At 33.6% G+C, this 24,488-nt stretch overlaps 1 protein-coding gene across 1 annotated transcript in view; it reads right to left on the reverse strand.

Moving 5' to 3' along the window:
- The window catches only part of CEP85L (centrosomal protein 85 like), a 154,925-nt gene that overhangs the window by 42,497 nt on the left and 87,940 nt on the right, over positions 1 to 24,488 (reverse strand). The window contains exons 4-5 of the mRNA XM_066247926.1: positions 10,146 to 10,267; positions 7,992 to 8,109 (exon numbers count right to left, since the gene is read on the reverse strand). Of these exons, the coding sequence (XP_066104023.1) occupies positions 7,992 to 8,109; positions 10,146 to 10,267 (240 nt within the window). The remainder of the gene's footprint in view (positions 1 to 7,991; positions 8,110 to 10,145; positions 10,268 to 24,488) is intronic.

Here is a 24,488-nt window from a genome sequence, read left to right on the forward strand (position 1 = left end):
ACCACCCAGGGAGACTGACAACTGCTAAATCTCTAATCTCTCCTTCAGTGCTGTACCCGAGTATCAGCCTCATTCATCTCCATTTCAAATCTACAATATATAGGCTTAACTCACTTTTCTGCTCTAAAGCTATTCCTGATCAATGTCTCCCATCTGAAACTACGCAATCATCCTCTCTCATCACATTAAAGTCACTAAATCTAGCCCATTCTTAGTTACACAAATGTCTCCCTCATTCCAACATTTTTAAAATTCAGATGTTCATTTAACTTTTTAGACTACTGAGATAGCCTATGCCTGCCTCTGATACCATCCACTTTAAGTCCAGTCTCTATTATGCCACTAGAGCAAACAAACTAGGATACTTTGTGGTAAGTGAAAGTATAATTATGCTAATACAACAGGCATTAACGAAATGGTCCCTAAATGTTGGACATATGAATCCTTTAGTTGTCAAGCCTTTGAAACAAGCTGGTCCTGCTTACCACTTCACCCACATTTCTTGCCACTACCCTTCTGATTTGCACTTCATCCGTACAGAATAACTTGCATTTTTCTAAATGCATGATCTCCTCCTCTCGCCTTTGGGCCTCCTCACATGCAGTACACTATGCCTCACACACTATTCCTCCATCTCCTCCACCTGGCTGGATTCTTGTAGTTCATCAAGTTCTCAGATTAGATATCCCTTCCGATAGGGATATCTGACTCTGGAAGACTGGTTTCTATGTTCTTAGCGGGCATTCCCATAGCACTTCATATACATTCCTTTTGGGTACCTCCAGAACACTGCAGCTGTCTGTGTTTCTCATTAGACTGTACACTCTCTGAGGAAGAAACCAACTTCATTTGCATTTATGTTACTAGAGCATAAATGGTGCCTTATCCATAGTAAATGTAAATAATTTTTAAAGAAATGGATAACATGTTTTGTATAGCCTCCCTCTGTGGGCTTCAAGATCCATGAAGACCAAGACTATCTGCTTATGTGGCCCCAGCATTTCACTCACTACATGTCTATGTTTAGTTAGATGGGCTGACCTGTAAAGATGGTACTCATTTATAAAATGCTCATTTGAACCCAAGGACTTGGTAGCAGGGGAAAAAAGCTGAAAATAAAAGAAATAGAAATACACACACACACACACACACACACACATAAATGGAAAGAAATATAATAAAATGGAAATAAAAGGAGGGATGGTGTATCAATGAAGTGTAATAGATATTACTGAGTTGGTCTTCCCAAGGTTCACATGTATGCATATGGAAAAAAGAAAGCTCGCTCTTCTTCAGTCTAAAAAAAGAAAAAAGAGTACTTCACATTTGATTTTTTCCCATGAAGTCCTGTTAACTACAGGTTAAAATTTTGGTATGTCACTATAAGCACAAATCACTCTTCAATTCTAAAATTTCTACCACTAAAACAATCTAGGAAGTTTGAATTTTATGATAAAGACGTAGTTCTCTTTATCTATCTATAAGAATTGATGATGTCTATGTCCCAGGCCATCATAATTGTGAGGTTATTCAAAGTTTTTAACAAGCAAAAAGAAGTTACTTCTTAATAACATGTTTTTCATCTATAAATTCATAAAAGAATTTTATTTCAAAAATTTGCTTTATCTAACCTAGAATATTCAGAATATTAAAGGTATTACTTTGTTTACTGTGTTATATGATTAGGATAAACAAGCAATGAACCCTACAATGTGCACAGAAAAAAATATGCTGTACACTGAAATTAGTGTTGTTCATATAGATTCAAGGTAAAATTTTTCTTGCTAAAGAAATGTTTTATCAGCATATTTGTTGTTTCTTCTAAACTCTGCCATTCAGTCAGCCCTCTATATCTAATGAAAAAGTTTCTTATGTATTTATCATATCCATTTAATAATTCAGGTACCCCCTTTTATTAACTGCCCTAATCTTTTAAAATCAATTCACAACAATATTTTAATTCTCCACATAATTTAAAATCCTTCTAATATTTTTAGTAGCCTAGCCCCTTTTCCATACCCTTCCAGATATTTGTATCTGTCTTTGCTGACTGACTTGGAGAGCCCTCTACTGGCTCAATGCTGTGGCAAAAAGCATTTTCTTCAGCTTTTGGACACGTTAAATTTACATGCTATTGCTAAAATAATAATAATTGAGTAATTCAAGTAAAACTCTTATTCAGAATAATAAAATTCCAAGGAGAAACTGCATGGTTCTATTACAATACTGTTATCAGAAATAAACCTCTGCATATATGGTCAAAAAATTGTTGACAAGGTGCCAAGACCAGTCAACGGGGAAGTGACAGTCTTTTCAACAAATGGTTCTGGAAAAACTGGTTTATACACATGCAAAAATAAATAAATAAATGATGTTGAACTCTTACCAAACATAATACATAAAAATTAATTTGAAATGTGTCAAAGATCTAAATGTAAAATCTAAACTGTAAAACTCTTAGAAGAAAACATAAGGCAAAAAAGCTTCATGACATTGGCTTTGGCAATAATTTCCTAAATATATATAACACCAAAGGCAGAGGCCAAAAAAAAAAAGTAGACAAACTGGAATTCATAAAAATTAAAATATTTTGTACATGAAAAGACACTATCAACAGAGTAAACAGGCAACTCAGAATAAAAAAAAATTTGTAAATCGTATCTGATAAATGATTAATATCCAGAATACATAAAGAACTTCTAAAACTGAGTAACAACAAAATCCCAACAACTGAATTCAGAAATGAGAAGAGGCCTTGAATAGACATTTCTCCAAAAAAGATAAAGGCATACTTCATTCTGTTGTGCTTCTCAGTACTGCAGTTGACAGTTACTGCATTTCTTAAAAAATAAATGAAGGTTTGTGGCAACCCTACATGAAGCAAGTCTACTCGTGCCATTTTTTCATCAGGCTCATATGATGGTTAGCAGTTTTCAGCACTTAAGTTTTTTGTTTTATTTTGTTTTTAATAGATAGAAAAGGGGGAGAGAGCGAGAAAATCAATTTGTTGTTCTATTCAGTAGTGTCACTGATTGCTTCTCATATGTGCCCTGACTGGGGCTCGAACCAGTGATGTTGGGGGTCAAGCCGGCGACCCGGAACTCAGGATCAAGCTGGTGACCTCGAACCAGTGACCTTGACTCAAGCCATTGACTCCAGGATCAGATGGTGACGCTGGGCTTCAGCTGGTGAGCCCAGGCTGGAACCAGCCACCTTGGCACTCTGGGCTGACACTATCCACTGTGCCATTGGCCAGAGCAATAAAGTACTTTTTTAAAGTATGGCATTGTTTTTGTAGACATAATGCTATTGCACATTTAACAGACTACAATATGGCATAAACATAGCTTTTAAATTCAATGGGAAAACAAAAAACTCATGTAATTTGCTTTATTGCCGTATTCACTTTATTGCAATGGTCTTTAACCAAACTTGTAATATCTCATCTTAATGACCAATAAGTACATGAAAAGATAACACTGGGGAACAATTTAATGATGAACTGAATTTAATGTTTAATATCAGTAAACAGGTTATGTGGTTGATAGATTTCATTCCTTTTACACATTGTTATTACAAATCTAATTTAACAGTCTTATTTTATATAGTGGTCTTTTGTAATAGTAAAATCCTTTTGGAAGCTGGCAGGGGTATAAGTTACATATGAGGATACATAATGAGTTCTATAATTTTTTTATTGCAAATTATTCCCTTTAAGTGCAACAGGAGGTGGTATAAAACAGGAAGAGAGCAAATAACTCCTAACATTTCTCTTGATCTAAACTTATTATTATGATTGGGATTTTAAACAATTATATCTAACTTTTCTATTAGAACAATGAAAATTGGTTTTATTTTAAATTAGTAGTTTGGATAACACTGGGGAACAAATTTTTTTTCATTTTCTGTTGCATGAGGTTTTAGAACGGTTTTTATATATTTCTGCATCGCTGATTCCAAATCTGAAATTTGTTTTTTTGGTGTATGCTCTAGTTTTTATGCTATTTTAATTTTTTTTGTTGTTGTTACAGTTAATGGCATGCATTGGTTTTTAAATTGGAGTTAAAGGGCAACAACTCTTGGATTGAACATAACCACAAAGCAATTAATGTTTTACAAACATCACTTTTACATAATTGTAGTTGGTTTTAAATGTAAAAAATTATTATCGGATAAAAACATCCTCTTATTTAAGATTAAATCATGGCTTCTTCGAGTAGGTGTAAATGTAAGAATAGTCCTGGCACCTTCTGTTACATATGTGGCTGTTACACACTTCAATGTCAAAGGCGCAATATTTCATCATTTGTGACACGTGCATATATTGCCTATTTTCAAGTTCCCTTTGGCGATCAAGACAAGAATTGGACTCCTCATATTGTATGTCATAATTGTGAGGAAATGCTTAGTGACTGGACAAAAGGAAAACGCAAAGGAATGCCTTTTGGTACTCCCATGGTTTGGCGTGAACCTAAGAACCACAGCAGCAGTGACTGTTATTTCTGTCTGATCCATACAAAGGGCATCAGCAAGAAAAAACGGCATATGATCGCATATCCTAATATTCCTTCAGCAATACGACCTATCCCACACTCTGAGACACTCCGGTTCTAGTTTTCAATGGTTTTATTTCTTCTAAGGACGAAGAAAGTGAACATGGTGATCAAGTATATTTTGATAAGATGCATAAGGAACTGGTTGTAGAATCTGAAGGGTCTTTTTCTGATGCCAAGCAGTCATTAACCCCTCAGCAGTTTAGCCAACCCAAATTGAATGACCTAGTAAGAGATTTGGGCCTATCAAAGAAAGCAGCTGAGTTATTAGCCTCCAGGCTTCAAGAAAAGAATGTACTTCACCGGTCAGCTAAAGTATCCCATTTCAGGAAGCATGAACAAATTTTTGTGGACTTTTTTCCAAAGACAAACACTTTGTTTACTGTCATGATATCAGTAGTCTTCTCAGCCAGCTAGGTGTTACCACTCACAGTCCATCAGAATGGCAGCTATTTCTTGACACCGAAACGGTGTCAAATGACAGCTCTAAATGGAGTCTGAAATGTGTTCTCCTACACAACGGTAATGTTTATGCAGTAGTTCCAATTGGTTATTCAACTCATCTGCGAGAAGATTATAATGACATAAAAACTGTCCTCGACTTTCTGAAGTATGAGGAGCATAACTGGATCATTTGTGTGGATCTTAAAATGGTAAATTTCCTGCTAGGACAACAGAGAGGTTTCATGAAATATCCTTGCTTTCTGAGTTTGTGGGACAGCTGAGCTCAGGAGAAATACTGGACACAGAAGAGTGGCTGAAACGTGAAGCTCTGGAAGTAGGGATGCAAAATATTGTGAATGAACCTGTAGGTAATCGAGACAGGATCATTTTCCCCCCACTTCACATCAAACTTGGCTTAATGAAGCAGTTTGTTCAGGCTTTGAATAGAGAAAATGAATGCTTTCATCATATTATTTCTGCTTTTCCTGGCTTGTCTTTTGAGAAGATAAAAGCAGGTGTATTCGATGGACCTCAAATTCGAACCCTCATACGTGACGAAGAATTTGCCAGGAAGATGAATAAGGCAGTCTTTTGTGGCAATTACAAAGAACTTGCTTGGCAACAAAAAAGCAGAAAACTATGAACTTCTGGTTCAAAGGATGCTGTTGGCTTTCCGCGACATTGGATGTAATATGAGCGTTAAGATTCACTTCCTGAACAGTCAGTCACCTTGATAAGTTTCCCAAAAATCTTGGAGCTGTTAGTGATGAGCAGACTACTGCTGGAGCATCAAACGACATTGTCCTCAACAAGTACACAAATGCAAGAGCTACAAATGCAAATTTTTGCCTGAATAGACTTTAAATAAGTTTTGCGCAAATTTTATGATTAAAATAAATATTTGAATATGTTCTATTTTGAAATTGTAGACAAATTCTGATGCAATCATATCTTTTAGTGTATTAGTGTATTATTAGCCACTGCATTATATAAATTATCATATTTTCACAAAGATGATGCCCAAGAAGACATTCTACTTCATTATGTTAAAATGTTGAAAATTTTACAAGATGAAAACATAAAATCTTGAATTGCAAAAAAACTGTAGCTTACAGAGAAAAATTAATGTCAGATTTGATATCAGTACACTCGAATTAGCTAAGAACAAGTGTTTCTGTGCATGCAACAAAAATTTTATTTTCCAGTGTAATCAATGTCACTATTATCAGAGAAATGAAAATCAAAACTACAATCAGATACCACCTCATGTTCACTAGGATGGACTTCACCAAAAGACAAGAAATAAGAAGTGTTGGCAACAACATGGAGAAATGAGCCCTGTACACTGTTGGTGGAAATGTAAAACGATATAGCCACTGCGGAAAACATTATAGCAGTTTCTCAAAAGATTAAAAATAGAATTACTATATGATCTATCAATTCCACTTCTGGCTACACACTCAAAAGAATTGAAAGCAGGGTCTAAAAGAGACAGTTGTATAACCATGTTCAAATAAATAATATAAAATATGTTCATGGCAACATTATTCACTGTAGCTAAAATATGAAATCAACCCAAGTATCCATTGACATGAAGGGATAAGCAAAATGTTGTATACATACAATAGAATATTATTCAGCCTTAAAAAAATCCTTATGCATGCTTAAACATGAGTGAATTGTAAAGACATTACACTAAGTGAAATAAGCCAGTAACAATAAAACAAATACTACATGATTCCACTTACATGAGACACTTAAAATCACAGAAGCAGAAAGTAGACGATGATTGTCAGGGATTGGGGAGACGAATAAGGAGGTATTGTTTCATGGACCGAGTTTCAGCTTTTATTAGACTAAAGTGCTATAGAGATGGATTAGTGGTACACAGTATTATGAATGTTTTTAACATCCTAAACTGTACACTTAAAAATAGTTCAGATGGAAGATGGTAAATCTTGTTACATGTATTCTGCACACACACAAAAATATAAACATGGAGATAACTCCTCCACTCCACACTTTATGTAAACCTATTACAAGGGCGAAATCTCAACATTTGATAACACTGTTAACATAGGTATGAGTTTGGAGGGAGGAGTCTTATATGTGCTGGTAAGAGCTCAAAATTACAACAAACTTTCTGGATAGCAATTTGACAATAAAAACTACTAATTCATACAACATGTAGAAATTTCACTTCTGAGAATTTAACTTAAAAAATACTTTAATATGAGCAAAACAATGTTTATAAATTATTATTCTTCACATTATATTTTTAAGATTTTTATTTATTCATTTTAGAGAGGAGAGACAGAGAAGGAAGAGAGAAGAGGGAGGAGGAACAGGAAGCATCAACTCCCATATGAGCCTTGACCAGGCAAACCCAGGGTTTTGAACCAACCTCAGTGTTCCAGGTCGACGTTTTATCTACTGTGCCACCACAGACCAGGCCACAACATTATTTATAATAGCCCTATACTGGTAACTACACAAATTTTGATGAGTAGAAACAGGTTGAATAAATTATGCTATCTCCATAAAATAAGAAATCAAGCAGGTGTCTAACAAAAAAAAATAGAGGGGATACTCTGTAATGATATGGAAATAATTACTGTTTTTTATATAACCTATTTATATAAAATATATATTTTTGTATATATTTTTTACATATATATTTTATATAAAATAAAGAAAAAAGCAAGGTGCCAAATAATGTGCGTGTTTTGATACTTTTTGGTAAAATTGGGGAATAAAATATGTTTCTATCTGCCAGTGATATACAGCAACTCTGGAAGGATATACTAGAAGTTGATAACCACAGTTACTTTGTACATGGGAGTGTGAACTGAAGACAGTACTTGTATATCTTTTCCTGTATATATAAATATGAATGTGAAAGTAATTAATTCAAAAATGTCCATCTTCAAGTTAAGTATAAAATTAACACATGCTTTAATAATAAAACAACTATAAAATCTTCTATAATCTTACCTGTAAACTAGACATATAAGAATCCCCACAATTTACATAGTGTCCTAACATGGCATGTTGTGCCCGTAATTCATTATCCCTTATCCACTCATGTAGATGGGTAATTTGTTGCTTCTGTCTGAAAACATAAATTGAAGTCACATTATAAAAAAAATCTACTTTTCTAAGAAGAGATAGTTAAAAGCAGAATGTCTGGTATTCTAATAATTTCACATAAGAATTAAAAATATTATCAATCTTAAATTCATAACAGGAAACTGAGCAACTTGAATAACTTTGGATTATTTCCTTGGTATCCTTCTACAATATACAAAATTGAGAAACATGTACATATTTTAAGAGAGTATGTCAACAATAATTATCTGCATTTCCCACTGCCATAAACTGAATTTATATATCCCTAAAATTCATCTATTAAATCCTAATACTCAATGTGCTGGTATATGGAGGTATGAGCCTTTGGGAAGTGATTAGATCATAAGGGCAGAAGCTTCAAGAATGCAGTTAGTATCCTTATAAAAAGAGGCCCCAAAGAGCTTCCTGCTTTCTTTCACGATGAAAGGTTACAGGAAGAAGATGGCCATCTATGAACCAGAAAGTTGGCTCTCACCAGACACAATCTGCTGGTGACCTGATCTTAGAATTCTCAGGGTTCATAACTGGGGGAAATAAAATTCTGTTGTTTTTATAAGCCACCCAGTCTATGGTATTTTGTTAGCAGCCCAAATGGACTAAAATACCTATTAACTTACTCTCAATAAAATGATAATTATAATGGCATTTAAAAAATAATACAAGTCAATTATTTCTGGTTGAGAAAAAGTATATCTATATTAATAAAAGCCTGAATTTTGATCTGTTTTTTAAAAAGTGCAGTACAGAAAATATAGTCAATAATGTTGTAATAAACACATATGGTGCCAGACTGGTACTAGACTTATCAGAGTGATCACTTTGTAAAGTATATAAATGTGTAATCACTATGCTATACTCCTGACACTATTGAAATATTATATAAACTATAATTGAATAAATTAAAAAAATAAAAAGTATTAATTTCAAGAATGTACAACAGCTAAATTATAAGTGTTTAAAATATAAACCCAACAAGGTCTGTAAGCATTCATATATAAAATTCACTTGTATTAAAAATATCAAATATTTTTAAAAGCTTTTTCATAAAATCAAACTATTTTCTACTATCTTAATTCATTTATAAGTATGGCACTATCAAGCATTTAAGCATATAGTATATGTCAGGCTCTGTTCAAGATAGTAAAGAAAGTAAAAAACAAAAAATTCTATATATCTATGTTCTAGTTCATATTCCAGTAACTCTTTACTTTCTAAGCAAAATCTTTTGAAATTTCAACCCTTAAATATATTTAAAAGTTTGATTTAGGGTTTAATTTTAAGGCTAAAAAATCTACTAATTTTATCCCTTATAAACACATGAAAATAAGTGTAACTAGCATTGATTAAATACCTCCCTCAAATTATTTCCCAATTACCATGATACAGAACATGTTTAGCTCAAAAGTATGCATAAATGACAAAGAACAATATATATCATAGGTAATATAATTAAGCAACATTAAGCTTGTTGCTCAAAATCATCAGAAAACAGTTAAGTATAGTAGAATTCTTTTTTCATAGCTTTGGTATCCAAACATGCAAAATCTTTGGAGTATCCCTTCAAATATCCAAAATTTTATCTGTATATCATTTAATTTTAAACATTCATGACTCATAGTTTCTTGCCTTCATATCTAACATAAATTAGTTAAAGGAAATTATTTTAAAGCAGCTTTCCAATTTGACATTTCCTAAGTATAAAATACAGACATCATCTTCTAGCTTTTATAGCTCATTAGCACCACAGCTAACTTGCTTCTTGTACAAAGATGAAAAGTAGCTTCCAAATAATGAATTACTCTAATGTAAATAGGAAAATGGTAGAAGGCAGGCAGACTGACCCACCAACCACCTCTCACTTCTGCCTGTGTTCTAAAGGGACTGCAACTAGGAAAGGACAGATATGAGACATCAATGTATTTGTAAGGCTTTATTTTTAAAACTCTACAGAGTGAATACAAAGGTATCTACATTTCTTTATGCCTGAAATATTTAGTAATTAAACAAAAATAGACTCACCGATCAATTACAAGTTCTTTCTGCCTTAGTAGTCCTTCTTTTATTTTCAGCACGGATTCCCACTTTGTGAAGTCCTGATAGCCAGAAGGTGAGTAACTCTGATGGGATGAGCCCGTGGAGACCTGCACAAACATGTTCACACAGTTAGTATTCTAAAAGTGTCTAAGGAAATATTTATATATCACTTAGTATTTTCCCAATGATTTTCATTAAAAAAAGAAGAGAGAATTCTGCCTTTGATTATTTTTTAAAAGTCTGACTGAAATTACATTTGTGAATACAACATAACTTGAAAAACCTCAAGGAAGATCCAAAGTAAATGCAGGAGTCTAATGTGACACCAGAACATTTAATCTGGATTACAGTACTAAATATAAGATCTTGTTCTCATTATCTTGGGGAAACTTTCTGAAAATAAGAGATTCATCATTTCCTAAAGAAGGAGTACAATAAAAGAATGTACAAGAGATAAGACTAGACAAAAATTACCAGAAGAGTTTCTAAAAAGAAATAAAAACAGTTAACTGTAGCATTCAGATTTCAAATTGTCATTGATCACATCATCATTTAATCATTAAATTTTCAAAAGCTACCATGTTTGCATGAAGTAGTAAATATATATATATCCATAGAAAATATAGCTCTTAAGCAGATAATCTAGATACCTACTGGTTTCCAGTATAAATGACACCATTTAGAAAAAAAATGTTCTTAGAATTTAAGAAAATTTTAAGATATTTAAAACAAATCAACAATGAAGACTAATACAACAGATATCCTCAAACTTCTATCACTGAAACAAAAAATTTAATATTGGCGCTATGGGTTGAACTGTGTCTTCTCAAAAGTATATGTTATATGTTGAAGTCCTAACCCTCAGTACTTCAGAATGTGACCTTATGTGGAAATAAGGTCTTTGCAGATATAGTCAAGGTAACATGAAGTCATTAAGGCGGATCCCAATTCAATATGACTAATGTTCCATGAAAAGAAGATATCTGAACACAGAAATGCCCAGTAGGGAAAGACATTTTCATCATGAAAAGATGAAAGCAGAAGTTGGAGTGATGCACCTAAAAAACAAGGAAAATAAGGCTTCCAGAAAAGCGCCAGAAACTTGGCCTGGAACAGTCTTCCTTCACAGCCCTCAGCAGGAACCAACGCTGCTGACACCAGGAGTCTGAACTTCAAACCTCCAGAACTGTGAGACAATAAATTTCTGTTGTTTAAGTTACCTAGTTTGTGTTCTTTGTTATGGCAACTCCAGGAAACTAACACAGTAGTAAATCAAACAGAAACATAAATTCCTTGACAAGCTAAATGATGCAATATAAACACCACAAAGCAATTTTAAAAGAATTCAAGTGTGCAGTGATATTTTTATCCTTTGTTTTTCCAAAGATGCTATTGACAAAACCTGGTTCAGAATAAACCACTAATTGCGTGACATCAACGAGTCAGAGATTAACCCTTTAAATTAAGATGATTGTCAAGTAGTACTAGGACAGGATGTTTCAAGCAGGAGAAAGACAGGGCAAGATGAACAGACTAAGAAGAAAAGAGACTAGATGATACAGTACAGAACTGTCAGGTGGAAAGATATTTGAAATATAAGCAACACATAGTGGTATAGAGGCAGGATAATCAGATACCTTCCCCTGAATTTCATTATTTCCCTTGCCTAGCATACACCAACCAGACTTATATTCAGCCAGTATGTACTAACACAGATATGTTAGTTGTTAACATACTGAATTATTTTCACTGTGGTTGGTGACTGGCTACTTGTCCAAAGCCCCTGAATGTCCTCTCCACTACCCAGGCACTCCTCAGGAATCTCCAGCCTACAAAAAATAGTTACTTTCTGGCACAAAAATGGCTTCCTCAGGATCCTATTTCAACCCTAAATGGTGTCATTTCTGTTTGGTCGGATCCTGCATTAGTTAGCCCCCCAAATTCTCCCATCTCAACACTACTATCAGCTACATTTAGTTGGAAGAGCTAGGATTCAAACCAGCTACACCACCAATTGCTACACTGCTTTTACTATAGCCTAATTAAATAAGAAGGCATTGCAAATTTCATATCATCATAAAAACTGAAAAAATGTTGAAAACTACTCTTAGAAACTAAGAGATGATTTAAACCCCATAAATAATATTGTTGATATTAAAAGGAAGTCTCTACTTATTGCAACTCCATGTTAATGACTACCAATTAATCGATAAATCATTTCATAAAATTTATTTTGTCAAACCAAAGTTAAAACAGGAATTAAAACAATAAAGGTGAAGCAAAACAAAACACCATATCAATAATTCCAAAATTTATAATAAAATCTGGAAATTACCAGAATGATTTGTTGAAACCTTTGTGCTATAAATTCTAATACTAAATACATAATTTATTTAGAGACTAAAAGTGGACATACACACTTTTACTTATACATTGAGGTATATATAAATATTAAGTAATATCCTTTACCAGCTAACAGATATTTTAAATATCAGTTTTGTATACTGTTACCGCACATAACAAAAAACTTGTAAGGTAGCTTAAGGATCTATGCTCTCTTCTTTCAAAGATCAAAAACAGGCTCCTCCATTTCTGATTACCACACATCAGTAATGACCTATACCAGAATATCTGAAGCTATGTTTTGCCTTATACATCTTGTATGCATTTCAATAAGACAGGTGTCTGGACAATAGGCGATGGTCTTTGCAAGAAGACATTAGCTCTTTTACTCTTCATAAGTAATCTACTAAAAAATGTTTCCATGCTAACAACTCCTTAAGGAAAAGCTTTTTCTTGTTTTGGCATTAAGAGAGAGAGGAAGTAAACAGAAGGAAAATGTAGGTCTGCAAGAGAAAGCAAATGACAATACTACTTGGTTTATAGTGCTTGAATCATTGGCAGGATGGGCCACTAAAGGAGTTGACCTACTTTAATAAATATACGTAAGAAAAAATATAAAAAATCATTCTTCTGATATTAACTGCCTTGACCTAAACTCTTTAGAAAATGAAATAAAAACTGAGCTATGAAATTTGGCAAACAAGAATAAAGAAAAAGAAACCTTTTCCTTGTAATTAGCATGCAAATCCAAAGAATTACCCCATCAGCACCATGATAGTCTTCATTACTAAACTTCAATCCTAATTCAAAAAAGTAGTCTAAAAACAAGAACAAAACCTAACAACCAACCAAATGCAAATGCTGCAGGTGGACTAAAAAGAAATTTTAAACACCTGTTTACATCTGCCTATCACTAAAAACAAAAATTATGGAGACATTTTACCTTCTATGGTTTTTATGAGTCCATAGTGCATGTTATCTTAAATGAAGTTATAGAATACAATTTGAAGTACCTAGAGCAGGATTTTAAAGAAATCATATTGTGAAGTCTCAAGTTGTAAGGCAGCAGCTACTGTACCTCTTTATATATTGCTTACAATATAGACAACGCTACACTACTAAAGACATAGAAAAGGAACAATAAAAATTTATTTTTATTATAATCCAAAGCAGTTCAGGCTCCAGTCTTGACAAGGCTAAGAGAGAATCTCACAGAAATAGTACAGGGTTGTTATGTACTACATACACAGGGAAAAATAGGTTATCTACCCTGGAACTACTTATCCTTTGTCAAGTTCTAACACAAGGATTAAAGAGCAAGAATGGAATTGTATTATGTCTAAATTGATTCCTCTCACATTTCCACATTACAGTCTCACAGAGGTTATTATTCAAAAACTGCGAATTTAATGTTCCAACAAATGTTAAAAGTTTCCTCCCCTTTATAAAACAAATGGTCTCCTCTTTTTCTTTTTAAGACTTTATTTGTTCATTTTAGAAAGGAGAGAAGGGAAGAGGAGCATCAACTCCCATATGTGCCTTGACCGGGTAGTCCCAGGGTTTCGAACCAGCGACCTCAGCGTTCCCGGTTGACGCTTTATCCACTGCGCCACCACAGGTCAGGCAAATGGTCTCCTCTTAATTACACATTTGGTAGGCTGAAGAGAACTTATAAAATCTTACTAGTACCAATTACCTATTTGGCTCCAAGCAGTGTACCCAAAAGCAACAGGTGGAGGGGGGGCTCTTCCCTCTGACAGTGACATATTAGGAACTTTGATCACACACAGGTGCACACTTTACACTTCTAGATAGCACTGTATTTGCTCTGTAATATTAACATGTGGAAAAGGAAGGTAGCCAAGGGCAAATGCCTTTAAAAAACTTCCACACTAAAACTGACTGAAAATCAAGCCCAATACAAAAGTTAATTTTCTTTTTTATTATGGATCATGAGTTATTGTGATTTTCACACTATGCTCTTACACAACACTGTATAACATGAACAAAATAGAAGCAGGAATAGCAATATCATTCTTGGAAATCATAAAATTCAGCCCTATCCTGCCAAAAAAGCATTAAATGAAAATAAGAAAGTTTTATATTGGTAAAAGGTAAAATCTGCCAAGAAGATAATCACAAAAGCTTATACATTTAATAGTATAGCTCATATAAAAAACTATTAAAAATAAATGACTCGACAATCACAGTGAAAACTTTTTAAATTTGATTTCCTGTATGTGCCATGATGGGGGGGGGATCGAACCGACAACCTCTGTACTTTGGGACAACGATCTAACCAATTGAGCTATCCTGCCAGAGCCATAGTGAAAACTTGAATGTCTTTCTAAAGTAGAAAATAAAAATCAGGGTCCAGAAATAAGTTTTATTGCAATATAGCCATGTTCATTCTTTTACATATTGTATATGGCTGCTTTCCCAACATCAAAGTTGAGCAGTTGCACGAGAGACTCTCTTTCACTCTTTCTCTTCTCTCTCTCTCTCTCTCTCTCTCTCTCTTATATAAATGATATGATACATTTATATTCACTTATATAATTCTATGTATTTTAATATATATATGTGTAGGTATATGTGTGTATATATCATATTACATAAAACTAGTTATGTACAGAAGACTTAAAATTGTATTGTGATATACAGTATATCTACAAACCTAAAATTTTAGATAAAATGAACAACTTTATGAGAAAATATCAATTACCAATAATAACTCTGGAGACAGAATATCTCAGTACTCACAGGAGAGACTTAAAAATGACTCTATTCCTTAACTGAGATACTGATTTTATAGGTAGAGTCTACCTAAATTTAAACAGAAGATAAAACAGTGAAAAAAGAAAAATTATGAAAAAACTAATAAGACAGAGCTTGAATAATAATAAAGCATGTTATAAAGCAACAGTATTTAAAACTGTAATATATACATTTTGGAGCAGGTGTAGATTCAAATTAAAACAATACCACCATTTTTGATATTACTAAACTTAAATACCACATAACATATGTTGGCAAAATGAAATAAAGCATATCAAAATTTGTGAGATGCAGCTAAAGCACAACTAAGAGGGAAATTTACATTAATAGCACTAAACAGTTACATCAGAAAAATAGTCTCAAATCAATAATCTACCCTCATATTTAGAAACTAGAAAATATACCCCAAAGCAAGCAGACAGAAGAAAATAAGGCTTAGAACACAAATAAGCTAAGTTTAAAACAGAAAAATCAATGGAGGAGTAAAAAAAGTTAGTTCTTTGAGAAAATCAATAAAATTGATAAACCTCTAGCTAGACTAAGAATAAAAAATATGCAATTCACTACTATCAGGAATCAAACAGAGAAGATCACTATAGACCACAGGTTGGGAATCTTTTTGCCTGAGAGAGCCATGAACGCCACATATTTTAAAATATAATTCCATGAGAGCCATACAACAACCCGTTTATATTACGTATTATCCAATAAAAATTTGGTGTTGTCCCAGAGGACAGCTGTGATTGGCTCCAGCCACCCGTAACCACAAACACGAGTGGTAGGAAATGAATGTATTGTAATACATGAGAATGTTTTATATTTTTAACATTATTTTTTTTTGTTAAAAATTTGTCTGCGAGCCAAATGCAGCCATCAAAAGAGCCACATCTGGCTCGCGAGCCCTAGGTTCCCGAGCCCTGTGATAGACCTTCTAAATGTTAAAAGAACAAAAAGAGAGTTATTAGGGACAAATCTACACAAACTTAGAGAAATGCACCAACTTAGAGAAACTGGACCAACTTCTCAAAAAGTACAAATTACCAAAATTTATCCAATATGGAGCAAGTCATTTTAATAGCTCTGTAAATATCAGAATAATTTAATTTGTGGTTAAAAAAAAACTCCTGAAAAAGAAATCTTCAGGCCCAAATAGTTTCACTGTAGAATTCTACCAAATGTTTAAAGAATACCAAATCTTCCACAAACTCAGAAAAGGGAACATTTTTTAATCATTATCTGAAATCAGCATTACTCTAATACCAAGACCAGACAAAACTGCCCAAATGTAGAAAACACAGACCATCACCCAACACGAAAAAAGATCTAAAAATCCTTATCACAATCATGTAGTTTCATGTGCACATGTTTAGAAAGAGAGGGAGAGAGATGAGAAGCATCAACTTGTAGTTGGGCTTCAGTTGTTCACTGCTTTTCATTCATGCCTTGACCAGGGGCTTCAGCTGAGCCAGTAACGTTTTGCTCAAGCCAGTGACTCTGGGTTCAAACCAGAGACTGAGCTTCAAGCCAGTGACCTTTGGGGTCAAACCAGCAACTTTGGGATCATATCAATAATCCCACACTCAAGCTGGCAACGCCTTGCACAAGCTGGTGAGCCTGCACCCATGCTGGCAACTTCAGGGTTTTGAACCTGGAACCTCTGTTCCAGGTCAATGCTCTGTCCACTGTGCCACCACTGGTCAGACATAACTATCATTTTTGACGATTGAATTTTATTGTATGCAAGTTATACCTTAATAATCCTGACTATTTAAAAAAAGATAGGTATATATTGCTTGTAAATATTCCAACAAAATAAACATTTCTAAAAGTAATTACAGATTAATATTCACATATATCCCTTTTAACAACACTAGAAGCAAAAAGAACTTGTCATAATAAATTTGAAATAACCCATATATGTTTCAACAAAGAAATGGGTAATTAATTGTGGTATATATGATATATAAAACAGAATACCATACAGCAATAAATTAGAGCTATTATACTCAACAACATGAGTGAGATTCACAGACATTATATTAAGCAAAAAGAATTCAGACACAGAACCATACATAGTCAATGATGATTAAAAGTCAGATAGTGGAAATGGGTGGGGTGTGCGGTGTTGCTATAAAGAAAAAGCCACAAGTTACCTTTCTTGTGCAATGGAAAGTTTTCATATCTTGACCTGAGTCTTGGTTATAAGGATATATACATCACTAAATAGAATGGAGCTATTATTACACTTAAGACTAATATAGTTAGGCACTTTACTGTGCATACATTAAACCTCAACAAAAATAAAATATATAATAACCACAGCGAACACGTACACTTTATTTTCCTATGTTAAAGAAGGAATAAGGGGAAATAAAGAATTTGTCCACTAGGAAAGAATACGTAAGTACTCAAAGGCACACTGCAGATGATACAATGCACTATCCTGGCTATAATTTCATATCTCTTCATCACTTTGGTGCTTTCCTACATCTGCAAATAATTGAGATAAGAAAAACAGATAAAGCAAATACTGTACACCAAGAATGCTACAACAGAGTTGGTAATGAAAAGTAGCGGAATATGGCATATCAGAACAACTGGGAGTTCAGGACATGCTGCTCCAAAATATGATGCTTTGACATACTATTTTAAGAGATAGGCACTGGGAAAAAAGGGGGGGGGGACCAGCAAATGCAGGGATAGACTTTTCTGAAGTCCACTCATTTGCCTAAAGATCCTTCAAAAAGAACTAAACTGTGATAAATGTCCTCCCTTAGTATTTGGTATTTCAATGAACAGGGAGGGTTGATTCTTACCACAGGACAGGACACAAGAAGCAGACACCACACTCAGTAAAACCTTCTCATGGGCTATCATATCTCCCTTCTAAGGGCCCATTCATGTTTCCTAAAAATCACTGACTCCCTTCAGAGGCCTACATGTTCCTTCTGCTTTCCCCATTAAAATGGTCTTCAACCCTGAATTCTAAAGCCATGTCTCTGAGCCCCGCCTCTTTCCCTAGGAACCTCCCATGTGTACATGAGATATACGTGTTAACAAACATGTGTTTTTTCTCCTGTTAACTGTCCTTTATTACAGGGGTCTCAGCTCAGAACTCAGAAGGATAGAGATAATTTTTTTTCTCCCCTACACAACCTACAGCTGGTTTTTAAGACTTGCTTCACAATATAAAAAAGAGAACAGTGGTTTATATGAAAATACCCTCTTCTCTACGAGCTATTAGTAACAAACACATTTTCATCTATTCAATAAAATCATAACTGGTCAGGAAAGGCATACCATTTATGGCAGTTGTATATTGGTAGTAAAATATGCTTCTTACAATATTTCAGAAAGCACAGGTATCATTTTGATAGAAGCTGAATAAGACATTGAAGTGCTATTTGAATATTTCTAGAAAAACATGTTTCAAAATTCATATATCAATATAATACAACATTACTGTTATGCTGTTCTTAGAATTTCAAGTAGTCAGTCATGTTTCTACTTAACTGTAACCAATATTAAGTAATCAAGGAGAACATAATAGCTTAAACATATTAATATACAATTATAGCTTTTGAATAATAGCATAGCTTCAACTGCCATGAACATGAAACTAAAAAGTAATTACAAATGTATGTAACTGTGCAGGCTAATTTAAAGTATGGAATAGAAAGGATGTCATCAAAGTAACAAATACTTCAAAATCTGTACAGGTGGAACTAGGGTACTTTTTACAAGTAAACATTTTTCATACATATATGGTAGTTACCAAACTCAGGGACAGAAGAAAATTCCTATTTAGCTGTTTGTCTAAAAATGCATAAAATACATTGTAGCAATGGTGGTTTAGAGAAGAAAACAGTGGTTTAGCAGCTGAAAAAGAATCATAACTATCTGTATCTAGACTGGAACCATCCAGATTAATAAACCCGTAACATATACGCAATCACCTCTTACTGCAAATAGCAATTTCCACCTTCACAACTGAATAGGGCTAGTGGGCATCTACAACAGCCCCAAACACATGCTACTTAGATGAGACCCAGATGATATGAAAAGTTGCCAGAAAATGTCACTTAATGGTCAAACATGCTTCTAAAATAAGCTTACCATTTGCAGCTGAAAATAGCTCAAAATCCCTTGGCCTCCTCCTGGACATACTGTTAAATTTAGATAGTCTAGTGCTACCACACTTAACTGGAATACAGCCTCTGCAATTCTTCAAGTTTGTTATCTCTCCTTCATTTGCCTTTGTTCTTTAGCTCAGTCATCACTCACAGCATGTCAAATAACACAGCAATCTTCCTGTTTCCTGGAATAGTCTATCCGAAGAGATAGTCTATAAGAGCTTGTTGGTCAAAGAATCCTAATGCTTCACCCAAAAACAAATTCATAAAGCTTAATAATAAAGATAAAAATAAACTACAAATTACATAGAATTTAAAGAACTTTTATTCACCAAGAGAAGGGAAAAGTTGGATTATATGATTACTAAGCAAACTGAACATTAAAATTTATATTTTACATACTGTATTAATACTAAAAGAACAGTACATTTAACTTAAAACCTATATAACTAAATTCTAGTAATTATTTATAAAGTATATTACTACATGTTTTCTCTAAAATAAAAAACAAAATAACCATATCAAAAAATAATCGATCTATAACCTCGTCCTCAGTGACTTATTTAAAACGCAAGTCTATATCTTGATTCTCGAAATCTAAATTATAGAAGAAACTGGGTTTTTAATGGTATCATTATTTCTTCATTTTCTCGATTACTAACTTGATAATGCTATCCTTGCCATTGTAAGTTGGTTTACTGAAATAACAATGCAAATACATCATGTTACTTCAAAGGAAAAAGACCATAGAAACAAATGATAAAAAGAAACTAATGAGAGGAATATATACCTATTTTTTTTTTAATTTTTTTATTTTTTGGTATTTTTCTGAAGTGAGAAGCGGGGAGGCAGAGAGACAGACTCCCACATGTGCCCGACCGGGATCCATCCGGCATGTCCACCAGGGGGCGATGCTCGGTTCATCTGGGATGTTGCTCCATTGCAACTGGAGCCATTTCAGTGCCTGAGGTGGAGGCCATGGAGCCATCCTCAGCACCCAGGCCAACTATGCTCCAATGGAGACTTGGCTGCAGGAGGGTAAGACAGAGATAGAGAGAGAGAAGAGGGAGAAGGCTGGAGAAGCAGATGGGCGCTTCTCCTGTTTGCCCTGGTGGGCAATCAAAGCTGGGACTTCCACATGCCAGACCGATGCTCTACCGGCCAGGGCTTTATACCTACTTCTTATGTCTGAAAAATATATGTGCATAAAAATAAAGAAAACCGTAAAGGTGTACTGATTTCCACTATGTTAAACAACTAATTACTATTAACTTTTAACTTTTTTTTAAGAGGAAAAAACATTTTTGTCTTAAAAATCAATTTGGTTTATGTTCAAGCTGTGTTAACATTACCACAGTTTTTGTTTGTTATTTGTTTAATGACAACAAAAGGTTGATCCACAAATAAAACAGGATCTTATCATAGTCACACTGCAAAAGTGAAGAGGAAAAATGGTACATTCAAGATTGAGGAGCAAATCAATTAAACAATTAGGAAAAGAAATAGCTTAAGTCTTCAAATTTAAAGTTAATCATCAATTTTACTTATAAAACAGATTGTAAACTTTTCAAACCCTTTGTGGTTATGATTTATCTTTTTTAAGCTTAAGATGAAATATATTAACTGTAGGATTTAATAAATTTAATGTTAATTTTAATTAATAAACCCAATGGCTTCTATTTGCAAATAAACTGGGAAAATTAAGTATATAATTGACAATTCATGAAAGAAATATTGTATTAAATGAAAATGAGAAGTTTATAAAAATAAAATATATATAATGTGGGTCTATTTGGGATTCTGTTCATGGTTATGAATTACAAATATAACAGAATATATAACCAGATTTTACTACTGTAGTATAAATGCTAATATATTCATTTATTTTTAAAAGCAGATTGCCAAAAATGTTTTATCAAGTCTTTTATCAAATTTTAAAATCAAGTCCTGGCCAGTTGGCTCAGTAGTAGAAAAATCGGCCTGGCATGTGGAAGTCCCGAGTTCAATTCCCTGATTCCCTGTCAGGGCACACAGGAGAAGCAACCATCTGCTTCTCCATCCCTCTGCCTCCCCCCTCCCTTCTCCTCAGGCAGCCAGGGCTTGAATAGTTCCAGCAAAGTTGTCCCCCGGCGCTGAAGATGGTTCCATGGCCCCGTCTCAGGCACTAAAATAGTTAGGCTGCTGAACAACGAACAGCAGCCCCAAATAGGCAGAGCATCGCCTGCCTGGGACTTGCCAGTTGGATTCCAGTCAGGGCACATGCAGGAGTCTGTCTCTGCCTCCCTACCTCTCACTTAATAAAAAAAAATAATTTTTTTTTTACAATTAAGCAATACAAGAAAAATACAAACAACTGTCTACATTATTTTAAAATGTATGAAAGAAATTTTCTAAAAGGATACAAAATAAACTATTCATTATTGTACCTTGTGTCAAGAGAGGGAGTAGGCTTTTACAGTACCTTCCATCAGTTGGGATTACTTGACTTTGCTTACCAAAAAAAAGTATACAACTTTTCTTTTCTCTTCTGACAATACAGTTATGAGCCATTAAATGTTTTTGTTTTCTACATGTTAAAAAATAGTTTTTAAAAAAATGTTTCAAAAGTCAATAATGAGAGATCTTCTCAGGGTAAAAATTGCTGAGAAGAATTTAGATAGCCTATATCAGTGGTAGTCAACCTGGGCGTTCCAGCTTTCATGGTGGGCGGTAGTGGAGCAACCAAAGAATAAATAAAAAGATAGATTTAACTATAGTATGTTGTTTTATAAAGATTTATTCTGCCAAACTTAGCGAAAATCCGACATAAAGTACTTGGTAAATAATTATTATTTGTTTTATCTTGCTGTAACTCTGCTTTATAAATTTTATAAAGTAAAGTTACTTCCCTACTTTATAAATCACCATTACTGTGGAACCGGTGGGCAGTTAGAAAATTTTACTACTAACAGAGAAACAAAAGTGGGTGGTAGGTATAAAAAGGTTGACTATCCCTATATCATAGCTCAGAAAATGATAATAGAGGTGTTAAGTAATGAATATTCAGAACATGCAGCCTTTTGTAGATAGGCTGTAATATTAGAACATAAAATAGGAGGTAGTTGATTGTTGGTCAATTAAACATCCCTTCACAAAAATTTTTATTAATGTTTAAAAACCAGAAATATTAAGAGATTTTTTAAGATGCCTGGAGCCCAGGTTATTCCCTGGCCCACAGTACACAATTAACAAAATGAAGACAATGAACTACAATCCCTCAAGTATATGTCTCAGTCTTCAAAAAAATCCAAAAATATTTCCAACAGCAGAGGCAGGTACCGTAATTAGAATACTGTGATAGTAATCAGGACAGTGGTTCCTCTTCCAGTTTCTTCTGCATCATGGTAACCACCAGTACTCAGCACAGAACATGACAATCTTTGAGAACAATCTAAAAATTCAGTAGAACAATCTAAAAATTCAGTAGAACAATCTAAAAATTCAGTAGAACAATCTAAAAATTATCTATATAAGGCTGCCCAGTTCTAGATTCTCATTACTTAAAACCTCTATTATCATTTTCAGAGCAATGACATATGTAATAGAAATATATGCACTTTAAAGATTATAGTTCAAAGAAAAATCTGCTAACTTGCCCCTAAATAAAAATTATGTATCCCAGACTTTAAGGTTTAGCTTCATTTCTTTCAGACCAAGCAAGTCTCAGAGTAATCTACATAGTTAACTGAATTTTCGCTTGCATTTTAGAGATAAATTGGTGACTATATTGGGTTCTATTTTGGAGATGTGATGTCACCAGCAATTTCTGTTTCCCTAACACTCATTACACAGATTCATAATTGTTTACATATTGAATTTCTAGATATTTTTTCTGAGTTATTTTTTCCAAAATATCAAAAGAGGATTTATTTTTCCATCTAACTCTAGAGATTCAGCAAGAAATGAAAACTTTAAATTTGTTAGCTAAAACTTTGAAGCTAACAATAACAAAGTTTATATTCTCATATTTTTGACAAACTACTATTCAAGCAAACATGAAATAAAAATTACTACTTAATCAGAAAATATTACCTTTTCAATTAATTTGAGTCATTTCATCAAGAATATTAAGAAAGAAAATATTTGAATCTAAGTGAGAGGCAATCATAATTAAAAACAAATAAAATTCATGTAGGAGCTTGATCATCCTTGAATAAACTAACATTTAGTTATAACAAGTTTATAGAGCCAACAGATTAAAAGGACAAAGGGAAATAATCAAATTTATTTACACAGATGTTCATTATAGGGTTATTTTATATGGTTTTATAATGGCAAAAGTGATAAATCACCTAATATCCAATAAGAGACTAATTTGATAAATAATGATCCATTATAGGCTAAAAACATCAAACTCATTATATAATATATATTTTAATATAATCATATCAAAATGCCAAAAATATTAATAAGTGTAGGGAATGTGGGCTTATGGTTTGGTGTTCCCTCACTCTCTTTCTTTGAGGGGGAGGGAGGAACAGCCTTCCTTCACTCTACTCTTATCCTCCAAATATACTGAAACATTTTTAAATGACAAGGAAAATAGTTATTCTGTATTCTACTCTTACCCCTAATCTCCCATCCTCATTCTCCTCCTTCACCACAAGAAGATTAAAATTAAGAAGGATTTTATAATTATCCCTAACACCAACTTCTATAGGATCACTCATTCACTACCAACCTTGCAATCTCTCCTGGTTACCACTTTATTCACGGATCCAATCATTCAATCAGTGTTTAAGAACTACCACTGTGAGCCAGGTTCTCTACTAGGTAATAGTACACAATAAAGAATAAATACTGGTATAAATATGAATTATTGGATCAGCCCTCAAGGAACCTGCAGTCTAGTTTAGGCATATATACCTATAAATTCAATAAAAAGAGACATTATAATAAAGGTATATGCAAAATTGTGTGACACCACCACAAAGAAGGCTGCACAGCAGATATAAGCTAAAACATCACTTAGATGGGCAGAAAGTTTGGTCAGATGTACATCCAAGTAGGGAAGCTTAAAATAGAACAATAGCTG

This window comes from Saccopteryx bilineata, chromosome 12 (assembly GCF_036850765.1).
Source record: "Saccopteryx bilineata isolate mSacBil1 chromosome 12, mSacBil1_pri_phased_curated, whole genome shotgun sequence".
Taxonomy (NCBI): domain Eukaryota; kingdom Metazoa; phylum Chordata; class Mammalia; order Chiroptera; family Emballonuridae; genus Saccopteryx; species Saccopteryx bilineata.